The sequence below is a fragment of the Gordionus sp. m RMFG-2023 genome, chromosome 1, assembly GCF_954871325.1.
Source record: "Gordionus sp. m RMFG-2023 chromosome 1, tfGorSpeb1-WG-v2, whole genome shotgun sequence".
Classification (NCBI taxonomy): domain Eukaryota; kingdom Metazoa; phylum Nematomorpha; class Gordioida; order Chordodea; family Parachordodidae; genus Gordionus; species Gordionus sp. m RMFG-2023.
In genome coordinates this window covers 14,789,371-14,801,073 of record NC_088775.1, presented here as the reverse complement: position 1 = coordinate 14,801,073, position 11,703 = coordinate 14,789,371, and the positions used below count along the sequence as shown (strand labels likewise).

General features: G+C 26.0%; 2 protein-coding genes across 2 annotated transcripts; one reads left to right on the top strand and one right to left on the bottom strand.

The window, feature by feature from the left end:
* The first annotated feature begins 1,440 nt into the window (after window positions 1-1,440).
* Window positions 1,441-2,449, top strand: LOC135931429 (ER lumen protein-retaining receptor 2-like). The gene is made up of 6 exons (XM_065468527.1): window positions 1,441-1,576; window positions 1,618-1,769; window positions 1,811-1,918; window positions 1,958-2,030; window positions 2,072-2,251; window positions 2,296-2,449. The coding sequence occupies exons 1-6, from the start codon at window positions 1,486-1,488 to the stop codon at window positions 2,328-2,330; spliced, it is 639 nt and encodes a 212-aa protein (XP_065324599.1). The 5' UTR covers window positions 1,441-1,485; the 3' UTR covers window positions 2,331-2,449.
* Window positions 2,450-5,202: 2,753 nt separating this feature from the next.
* Window positions 5,203-11,318, bottom strand: LOC135932004 (uncharacterized). Its single transcript, XM_065469336.1, has 5 exons — window positions 11,284-11,318; window positions 11,035-11,140; window positions 7,212-7,397; window positions 6,163-6,288; window positions 5,203-5,256 (listed from the first exon to the last, which is right to left on the bottom strand). The coding sequence occupies exons 2-5, from the start codon at window positions 11,125-11,127 to the stop codon at window positions 5,203-5,205; spliced, it is 459 nt and encodes a 152-aa protein (XP_065325408.1). The 5' UTR covers window positions 11,128-11,140; window positions 11,284-11,318.
* Window positions 11,319-11,703: the final 385 nt, after the last annotated feature.

Below are 11,703 nucleotides of genomic sequence, written 5' to 3'. Positions count from 1 at the left end.
GAAATTGTAAAAGCTAGCGACGCCCCTGGACCTTTAAAATATTTTTAGGAAGAGGCATGGTTATTAAATTTAAAAATAAATAATTTAGTTGATTAGTAATTTTGAACTCGGCTAATTACAATATTAAATTTGTTAATTTTCAATTAATAAATGATTATAATTATTTAATTAGGGTTATATAATAATTTTCAATTAATAAATGATTATAATTATTTAATTAGGGTTATATAATAATTTAAAAAATAAAAGTCAATTAAGGTTCAACTGTTAATGCTAAATTAATATTTAGTGAGTAATATTGATATTCTAAATATAATTTATATGTATTAATCTAATCTAATAGTTAAAATAGTATTCATTTGATAAAAATTTAGATAGTCTTATTAATTTTTATATAATTAAATCCATGTATTATTTAATAGAATTATAAATAAAATCGTTTTAGGGGCAATGAAAAAAATTTACTTTTAATTCAAGGGGATATTAAAGAGCCACTAAAAAAAATTTTTTTCAGGGGGAGAAGCCGCCAACAGAGTTAAACCCTTCTCGGTAGGTAGAATTACAGTGTCAATTTCTATATGTATTTTCTAGGAAGTTTGAGCCCCTGCGCCCCCTAGTGACGCCACTGAGTCACCCCACCCTTCTAGCAAAATCTATCCATGTTTTGTAGTGCATGCAATTATATTTTATTATAATGGTAATGTTATTAAGGTTTTGCAATTAAAAAACATGTAATTTCTACATTTCTGCAACTGCAAAACTTACACACTTTTTAAAAAAATTTATTCCTGAAACCTGACTCGGACCCTTTTTTTTTGTCGAAGAGTTCACATCCCTGAATTAAATATTATTCATGAATTGATTTGATTTTATATATATCATTAAAAAAACTATAAAGAAATAATACATACATCTATACCAGACATTGATCCCTCAACTTCGTATCAAAGACAACAACAATATACTTCTCATGATTACATTGTATCCATAGTAAAGTAAATTTATTAATAAATTCCAATAAAGGCTCTCCTACACCCTTTTAAGTCTATTAAAATCCATAAGTGAGCTTACCAAAGTTTATATGGCTGTATGCAAATAACCATTTCAATATATTTAAGACAGTGCCCCTAACGATAACAACGCCTATGGTCTGCAGTAATTATAACTTAATTTTTTTATCTAAGAGTTAACGCTAACATTGATATTTTAAAATAAAAGGCCTATCCCTATATATAAGGCAAATTTCCACTACCCCACTCCTCCACCCTTTCTTTAAGACGCAAAAAGACTTTCAATTTGAAGGGAATTATCTAAGAATACAGATCTAAATAATAGGTATAAGTCAATTTAAAAATAAATTGCTAATTAATTTAAGTAAGTTATAATAAAGTTGTTGATCTTTGAATTATTCGTGATTTATGTTTAACATTTATAGAAAAGGTTGTTGATGCCACGTGTTTTTGGATGCTTATATTTTGAACAAATATGAATGTTTTTCGTTTAACTGGCGATTTATCCCACTTATTAGCGATTATAATATTACTTGTAAAAATATGGAAAACGAGGTCTTGTTCTGGTAAAAATTATAATTTTCTTTATCAAAGTAAATGTATATAGGAATATCTGGCAAATCACAGCTTTTATTTGCTTTGACTTATACCACAAGATATGTTGATTTATTTTTAACATATGTTTCTGTGTATAATTCAACTATGAAGGTCATATTCTTAGTTGCATCTTATGCGACAATATATCTAATTTATTTTAAAGTTACCAAATTTATTTAATTGCTAATTTAAATACATAATAGTTTAAAGCTACTTATGATAGAAACCATGATACATTTCGAATTGAATCCCTAATTATTCCGTCACTTGTGTTAGCAATTCTTATTAATCATGATTTTTCTTTACTAGAAGTAACATGTTCTTAAAACATATTTTAATAATTTTGGTAGATATTATGGACTTTTTCAATTTATCTTGAATCAGTGGCCATTTTACCTCAATTATTTATGGTCAGTAAAACAGGTATAATTGTTTTTATATTTCTATAATATTCTTGAAATTAGGTGAGGCTGAAACCATAACCAGTCACTATCTCTTTGCACTGGGCTCATACAGGGCCTTATATATACTCAACTGGATATATAGATATCATTTTGAAGGTTATCGTGATCTAATAGCAATAGTTGCTGGATGTGTACAAACTATTTTATATTGTGATTTCTTCTATCTTTATATAACCAAAGGTATTTGATTTTAAAATTTTCAATTATTTATTATTTTACAATAGTTCTTAAAGGAAAAAATTTGAAACTACCTGCTTAATTGAAACATTGAATTTTTATATATGTAATTTAATATTAATTTGAAGTTCTTGATTATACAAAATTTTTTTACCAATTTCTATTATATAATTTGATTGACAACTTAGTTACTTTTTAATTATATGTCTTTCTTCCTTATATATTTTTATACCTTTTAGATAATTATATATAAATATGAATGGCAATAAAATTTTATTTGTATAATTTTATTACATATGATTTAATATACATTGAGATGAAGATTCATAAATTTACAAATTTCTGTTATGTGGATGTCTTGCTAAAAACAAATGTAGATAAATTTTATTATAGTTATATTTACCAATACTGTGGTGTCTCTATTTCTTATTGAAGCTATTCCATTTTGAAGACACGATTCTTCTATAATAATATTATAAGGAACTCCAATGCTATCACAACTTTATTCAAAAATAATTATATATTTAAATGAAATAATCTATACAAAGATATCTGTGCCTCTTTTGTTTTTTCATCATAAAGCAATGGATCAAAAATGGTTACACAAATTTTGAGCAACTGATCCTTTACGTGATTTGCAATTTCTATTAATTCTTTTTTTAAATTATTATTTTCAACTAATAACACAACTTTAAAAGGTGCAATCTTGGGATGTATTTTCATAACCTGTAATTAAAAAATAGAGTATTTCATATACTTGTTAGCCTCAATGTGCTATTTTTAAATAAATTTTATCTAACATTCTTCTAAATTTAAAAATCTGATTTTTAGTGTATTCCAGCACTTTTAGAATGCCTACCCTATGAATTTCAGACAATTTTGCCATTAAATATAAATCATTTATAAAAAAATACATATGGGAACCAGTGTTGTTAAAATAGCGCGCTACTTTTTTAAAAAAATAGCGATAGCGGTAGCTCGCTACTAATTCTATCTAAAAATTATTAAAATATATTTTTTATAAAATCTAAAATTATAATCCTTTTTTTTAATTTAATTTTGAAATTTATATTTAAAAATATACATTAATGTTATATATTAGATATAAACAGTTGTTAAATAGCAATCTGTATTAAATTTATATTTCGCGCATTCATTAAATTATATATTTTTGAAATTCCGTTATTGGTATGTCCTTGCTTTTATCTTATTTTATATTTCATTTTACATTTTATATTAAGCATTATAAATCTTGTTATGTGTGAGATTGTTGAAGATATTGAAATTTCTTTGGAAAATGAGCAAAATATAGATGATCCTTTCCCAAAATTCAAGACCTAGTTTCAAGTTAAATTGGCCAATTTGACTAAATCTAAAGGGCAACTTGATAGGCTGATGGTAACGTTAAAAAATGGCATGCCTAACCACGATACTATAGCAAGATCGAAACCGCAGCCTTCCATAGACGATTTTTTTGAAATAAATAATAATAATATTATTGAACCTCTAGATGCTTTTTTTAAATCTAAAAATACTAATTTAAATATTTTTGATGATTTTTTTCATATAAAAAGTTTGTTTATTAAATTTAATACTGCGTTGCCCTCAAGTGCTAATGCTGAACGATTATTTAGTATGGCAAAGCTTATACTTTCTGACCGTCGCTCTAGACTTGGGGATGACAGTACCAAAATGTTATTATTATTAAAATGCAATAATAAATAAATTATATATATATATGTAACAAATTATAGTCATGTTTTTATATCAATATTTTATTTGTGGAAATAAAGTTACGTAAAAAAAAATATTTAAAAAAAAAATCAAGGTAGCGTAAAAAGTAGCTAATAGCGCGCTACTCATTTGAAAACGGTAGCGGTAGCGATAGCGCGCTACTTTTAAAAGTAGCGTTTAACAACACTGGGGAAAACTAATATAATTAAATTATATTAGGCTCAAAAGTTCATTAAATTTTCTAAAAATCATGGAGTAGGTTTTCTTAACATGCTGGCTGGTAATATCGAGATTTTCAATTTAAAAAAAAGCTCAAAAATGTTTTACAGTTGAAAAATTCACCCATTGACACACATATATAAATTCTAATATAAAAAATATAATATAAGTAAGATTATTTGAAATTTCAACATATTAAGAATTTTGATCATTTAACTTCAGGACTGAGGTGATTTTTTCAACATCTTAAACCTTAAGGCTGAATCAAAAGTTTTTGTTAAAACACTAATTCCCCCCACATAAATTAATAACGAAAAAATGATTTAAACAAAAACAAATTTTTAAAAAATATTTTTGCCAATACATCAATATCTATTCTTAGAAAATGGATTTAGAGGGCTAATACTTAGGACTGTGCCAATCCAATCTGATATTAATAAAAACCTGATCCAATATTTATATTGATTTTTATTTACTATCTTTGAACCAATATCATAAAAATATTAATATTTTCTATTTTAAAAAAACTAAATTTCACAAATTAAGTGTATTTTGTTTTTTTATTCACCAAAGGTTAATAATCTCATTTAAAATATTTGCAATGTTAATGGATGAATGTTTTGTTGTTTAAATAGCCCTATTTAGCCGATTTTAAAAAAGGGCTAAATCAAGATTTTCGCCAAAATTACTTAACTAGAAATATTACAAATAGAAGTTCAAACCTTTTTGCCATCTGTGGGCAAAATCAATAAGCTTGGGTAATTTACTTTCAAAAATCTTGAACTGTTTTCAAAAATTGGCGAAATCGAGTCATTTAACAACACTAGGTGAATGTAATTCTAGGGTTGTTAAAGATCCCAATTCGGGTTGATTTTTAAAAACGACCCTATTAAGATTTTAGCCAAATAATATTATGTAAGCCTGGAGATTTTTCTCATAGATGGCAGAAAGGTTTGACCTCTATTTGTTAATTCTCGAGGCTTATATTATATTATTTTGGCTCATTTCTTGTTGCATATAGTATAACAGGTAGTGTAAAATGTGCCTTTTTCTATCTAAGATTTTGTACAAAAATGTAAATAAAAATTGCCATGAATGCCAAAGATGTAATTTGAAGCCTGTTAGATCTAACACAAAGGCAGATTTAAACATAATCATAGATGTTATATACTTTGGCTTTATTTTGTGGAGTGAAATGGAAAAATAAATTAAAATCACATTTCTTGTCAGTTTAGAAAATTTGTATAACAATATTTTAAAAAAAATTTATTCTTGGTTTATAATGCAGGCTAAAAAAATAATTAAAGTTATGAGGGTGAATTATCATTTTAAGTATTAATTAAAGTTGAATGTGTTGACTAGAAATCTACAAAGTCTGCCACAGGCCAGGCTCGATTTTATGCCTATTTTGCCCCTTTTAAAAAAAATAAGAATGTAATAGAGAAATAATTGCTATTCATTATGTCTTCTGAAATACCTAATAACTTCAATTATATCCCCCAGATATAATAAGGAAAATGTAGTTAATTTGGTGAAGGAAGTTACAAATAATCAAGGTGCCAAGATTCAGAATAAAAAATGAGCCAAAGCTCCCAAACAAAAAAGAGAGATGTGATTTTTAGTTATTTTTATTTTAAATGTTGGAACCAATTGATTTGGATAAGGAAGTTTATGGCAGATGGATGATATTTATTAGAAAGTCTTGATGTTGCTTTGTATTATGAGGTGTGATTCACAAATTTATCTCATTTTCTCCTAAATTTTAATATTTTTATAAAATATATTAATAAATATATTTAATACCATATACACAAATTAATTACCCCATAAAAAATCCTTCATTTTTTAAAAATTGATTCTGATCCTATTAAAAAAATTTCAATTTTGTGATTTTCAAAGATTTTTTTGCTCAAATAAATCATAGTAATAATGGTTTTTAGGTGTAAATTCAAAAAATGAACCTGATCAGGATGGGAATTTAAATATTTATTTGAATTCTTCTCCAAAAATGCATCATCAAGAAATACATTCAAACAAGTATCTAAATAGTTTGTAATTTGAATAGCATGAACCATCTGAGATTTATTCTAGATTTTAAATAAAATTGAAATTTAATGGACAATTATAATTATGTCTTTAATTAATATTTTTTTGACGGGGCAGGGAAATTTATGCAAAATATTTTTTCGAACTGGTATGAAATTTTTTATAAAAAAACCTTGTACTAGACGCGCTAATAAAATTCGGGCTGAACAATTTGTTTCATGCATTATTTTTAAGCCCAGCACAGTCCGATCAGTGTTAGAGGTCAATTTTCCGCCCACGCCCGCCCTTTCTAAAAGAGTTTAAACATGGGTGGGTGAGTGGGCGATTTAGATTTTTTAAAACGAAGGGTGGATGGGTATTCGGGTTAAAATACGCCATTGCAGACCTCTAATCAGTGTTCTATTTTTTTGAAAAATGTCAAAACGTCAATCAACTTTATTATTTTTTAAAATGAAAATTATTTTAAATAAAAATTGGACACCGAGATGGGGTCTTAATTTTTTTGATCAGGCCTTGCTCAGGCCCGCAGTAAAAATATTTTTAGGAAGAGACCCGGCCCATTTTTAATATTAAAAAAAATTCTCAGGCCCATATTAAGTTTCAAAATATTTTCCCAAGTTCTATTAAAAAATTAATTGTATTTAATGAAATTAAACATTATTTTAGTGTATTTAAGCAATCATTTTGTTTGCAATACTAAAATTTAATATTATTAGAAGAAAAAAATTACAATATTTTTTTAAGTTAGTAAGTGTTTTAAATAATTATAAAATGGAAATTTCAATTTTGAATTAAGTAATAAAAACTGTTTTATTTTATAAAATATTTAAGCAAAATTATATTTTATTTTTTAAATAATGATAAAAACCTAAAATTGTCAATTCCTTATAGAGAATTATTCTAATCTCTTGAAACAATTTATTTTTAAAAGGATTTATTGCATATTTTATTATTATATACATACCTTTAATTTTAATACGTATTTGCCTTTGTGTTCAATATTTTCTACAATTTTTTCCGTATTCGCTTGTTTTTCTTTATAAGCAATGTAATAACCGAGCCTTGAGTCAGAGTTCCCGTCAGGTGCCTCACTAGAACTTTTATATTTGGACATGTGCTTATAATCGATATTCGAAGGTGTGTGCATATACTAAACAAATATTAAAAACAAATTGATTTTGCCATGCTATCTAATATATTTGTAGAGGTCAAAGATTTGAATTTTAAAATTATCTTTAAGTTAGAGCACTCCTCAAGTCGCCCAGAAACCCGAATGTAATTTACATTTTTTTTAAAATGAAAAATTCGGGTCGGGTTCGATCTAAAAATTTAATCAGTAGGGCTCTGCTTCAAACCCCAGATTTTAAAGATTTTTTTTGACCTTGCTTAAATCAGGTGATAAATCAAACGGGGTTCGAATTCAATTTTTTTTTAAACCATAACAGGTTTGAAAAATATAATTCTCAAGAATATTTCTCCTTATTATATTAATCTATAATATTTACATTTACAAAATATCATTTATATATTAGAAAATTGGGTCATTTTTCCAATTGTAATTCTTACAAATCTTCAAAAAAAAATCAATCTTTTTGTATAAATTTTTTTTAAAAACACATTTATTATTTCAGAGTGATTCATAATAGATGAGTCATGTGATAGTTTCATTTTTAGCCTTTTCTGACTATTTCAAAAAAAGCGAATCCGAGGTTTTAGCTAAGAAATATCCTCTGCCTCGAGGCTATATGCCGGTTATTTTATAAGAGCATTTGTTTTGCAGAAATCTATATTTTAAATTTTCTTATCTTAGTTCTAAATATTTCATTTTAAAAAAGTTTTTATATTTTTCAACATTTTATATTTAAATAGTTTTTTTTTTGGAACATAAAAAATTTATTAAAAAACTAATCATTTAATTTATTGTAGAAAATCATATTTTAAAAAATGACAATTTCGTACATAAATAATAAAATATTGGAAAATAAAAAAATATTTAAGAGCGAATATAATATTGCTTAAAAAAATATTTAAAGTTATAAAAACAGGTTAAAGCCACGATAAATTATAGAATTAAACGTTATTATATTGATTTAAATTAATCCAAATATCCTTCAAGCTATTGTTCTGTATTGGGGATTAAAACTATGTATATTAAGCAGAACTGGTTCATTGAATCAATTTTCGGATGCCGTGTTTCCGAGAGATGTTTTTATTCTCAGAAAAAGAAAAGGTCCTCTCATTTATGCTTGTACTAATTGTAATTGTTGATAAAATATTCAGTAATTTTAATATATTTAGAAAAACTCAAAATCTAATTTAAAGTATGCAATGCTTCCATGGGTTCTTGGAGAATATTAATCTTTCATCCCAATATTTAAATTCCGAAATTAATTGGTCTTCAAATACATTTATATTCTCTGAATAAAATGGTTCTAAATATTTAATTTTACAATATCAAGATTTAATCCTCAGAGAGATTTCTACAAATCGTTGATTGATTTGTAAAATGTATCCAAAAGTGAAATAATAACGGTTATTTTATAGTAATCCTCAATTGAGTCCATGTTAATATAAAAATGAATTGTTAGTCTTAGTGCAAGTCGAGGCTTGCGAATTTCAAAATCATATAATTTCTTCTTTATCACGAAAATCACACAAATCTCGTAAAAATATTGATCGATATTATATCAGTTTTCTAAGTTATAATATAATAATATTCGCGATTATCACAGCTCAACCAAATCCATATCATTTTCTTGAAAAATATTTTATCAAACCAGGGACATGGAACGGAATCGGAATGTGCATTCAGGAACCTTCCTGAAATTATACATAAATTTCTTATTTCTTTCTATAATTAAAAAAATAAAAAATTTTAATCCATCTAACAGGTCCATATATTGAGTTCTTTATATTTTCTTAATCCTTACAAATGGTACACCCTAAAAATTTTTCTCCGGTGAAGATTGAAAAACTGTTGAGGCCTCATTAAAGGCGTTAAGCAAACTTAGTTCCAAAAAGTGAGCATTTTTCTAGGTGACTTTATAGATCAATGGACCAAATGTAAAATAAAACTTCAAAAAATTGATTCCCTATTATCACAAGGCATGATTTCAGCTCTCAACAAAAGGGAAAAAATGGTAATAAATTAATTACTTTATTCTGTCTTATATCTGTAACCTAGGTTTAAATCTCTTTTGAACGAAGAGGAAAATAATATGGCCATAAATCATTTATTAGAGACATGGAAACATATTTAAAATTTCAAGGATGAAGATTTAAAAATAATAAGTAATTCGGATGCATCTTCTGAAAGACAAGAATATGACGATTTAGAAATGCTTCTAAGGTCCAATGATAAAAAAGAAAAACATAGTAAAACTAACAAAAAGGATGATATTCAATCAACTAAAAAATGATTTTGAGCAGATGGTTCAGATAAATCAAAATATTGAATTAAAATGTGTAGATTTTAAAAAATATATATAGATATTTTTCTAGGAACTTTCCGGAACGTTCCGAAAGGTAGAACGGAACAATTTTTCTTAACCGAAACCGGAATGGGAACGCAAAAATGGCTTTGTTTCGGGTCCCTGCATAAAACTGCTGTGTAACCTTCAGATTAAATATCTTGTTCAAGTTATTCCGATATTAATTAAAGGGCAATCAAAATTGCTTCTTCAAATACTGTAACGCTTGATTTCGAAGGTTCATTTTGGGCAGACTTTTTGCATTTTCTTTTTTCGTTTCATATGAAGTCTCAGAAAAAATTCTATTCACCAAATTCTGTACCTTTGGATATTCTGAACCTTTCATATATTCTAGAAATTTTTTCTAATCATAGTTATTAGTGCAAATAAATCAAAAATTTGGCTAATAAAATTTTTATCCATTAGTATTTAAGATTTTAAAAAATGTAAGAATTCCTACTTTGAATTTTCGCGGGATAAAATATTAATACACAAACACAAGGAAAAACTATTTAAATTAATTTTAACTTTTTGTATATATCCCAATCCAATGTGTCAGAAATCATATCTGGTGGACTTAAACCTAATAAAAAATTTCCAATTTTTGAGTGGTTGGACCAGATTTGTGTACAAAATAAATCAAATTTTTTCAGACTGGGCTTGCATTTTCTTCTAAAACATCTGACCAGACTCAAAAAAAAGATCCAGTATAGGATTCTTATGCTAAGAACTACTTTGTGGCTAAAAAATTAATTCCAAGCCCAATTTAAAAAAAAACTTTAAATTTAAGCTTTGCTGAACTTATTACTAAGGAATTAGGTATATTTTAAACTAAAAATATTCATTTATTTTAATGTTAAGTATTGAAATATTCAGCAATAAACATAGAAAGATTTAAAGTTTATTCTATTCTATCTATAGCAAGTGATATGAACATTTATTCTTGATTTTTTATTTATTTTATAATTGATATACAATCAGGCCCATAGAAAGCTTCAGTTGAGGGGGGGGGGAGTTAATTTGAGAGCTGTTATTTTTGTTGGATTTTTTCATAAACTGTTAGAAATAAATTTAGACACCATTGCAGGCTGAAAAAATTTTTCTCGATAACTATGGGGTTGTATACAATCATGCAAAAGGGGAAAATAGGAAAGAAATATAGCATTAATATTTTTCAGGCCATGTGTAAGGTCAATATTATATTGATGAGGTTATATCCCATAAAAGTCTTTAGCTGTGGGTGTCCATGTATGTTTCTACCCCTTCTAATGAGAATTAGAATGTTTTATAGTATTATTTATTGACAATATGTTATACTTGATTCCACCATGCCATTCTTTTAGCCTTCCAATATTCTAAATAATGCTTCAACAATTTTTCTTCACAAAAATAATTTATACAAAAAGTCATGTTGGTTTGGATTCTTTAAAAAATTATATTAATAATGTATTAGATTAAGGATAGTATGACCTAATATTAAAACAAATTCTTAATTTTTATTTGATAAATAATCTAAATAAAATTATTAAAAAATTTACTTAAGAAATAAAATATTTCTTTTTATACTTTAATATATCACGAGTAAATTCTTGATTTTTTGATTGGAATATATTACACAACCCAAATGATGATTGAATATGATTGGGAAATTGAGTTTGTTCAAAATGATATAATTGTTCTGAGATTTTATAGAAAATAAATAAGTTCATAAAAGTTAAGAATTACTAAATTTAATCAACTAGTGTTGTTAAATGGCTCATTTTGAGCCGATTTTTAAAAACGGCTAACTTAATATTTCATTCAGAAAAATAGTGCCTAAGCCTCGAGATTTCGATAATCGTAATATTACGCAAGCTTGAAGATTTTGCTCATTGAAGGAACAAAGGTCTATACATATATTATCGAAATCTCGAGGCTTAGGCACTATTTTTCTGAATGAAATATATGTATAGACCTTTGTTCCTTCAATGAGCAAAATCTTCAGGC

Excerpts from the sequence above, each read along its gene's own strand:
- LOC135931429 (XM_065468527.1), top strand. The coding sequence starts at position 1,486 with ATGAATGTTTTTCGTTTAACTGGCGATTTATCCCACTTATTAGCGATT. Across the intron at positions 1,770-1,810 it reads TATATCTAATTTATTTTAAA|TTTAAAGCTACTTATGATAG; the intron begins GTTACCAAATTT and ends AATACATAATAG. Across the intron at positions 1,919-1,957 it reads ATGATTTTTCTTTACTAGAA|ATATTATGGACTTTTTCAAT; the intron begins GTAACATGTTCT and ends TAATTTTGGTAG.
- LOC135932004 (XM_065469336.1), bottom strand. The coding sequence starts at position 11,127 with ATGACTTTTTGTATAAATTATTTTTGTGAAGAAAAATTGTTGAAGCAT. Across the intron at positions 7,398-11,034 it reads GAATGGCATGGTGGAATCAA|TATATGCACACACCTTCGAA; the intron begins GTATAACATATT and ends ATATTTGTTTAG. Across the intron at positions 6,289-7,211 it reads AATACGTATTAAAATTAAAG|AATAAATCTCAGATGGTTCA; the intron begins GTATGTATATAA and ends TTTAAAATCTAG.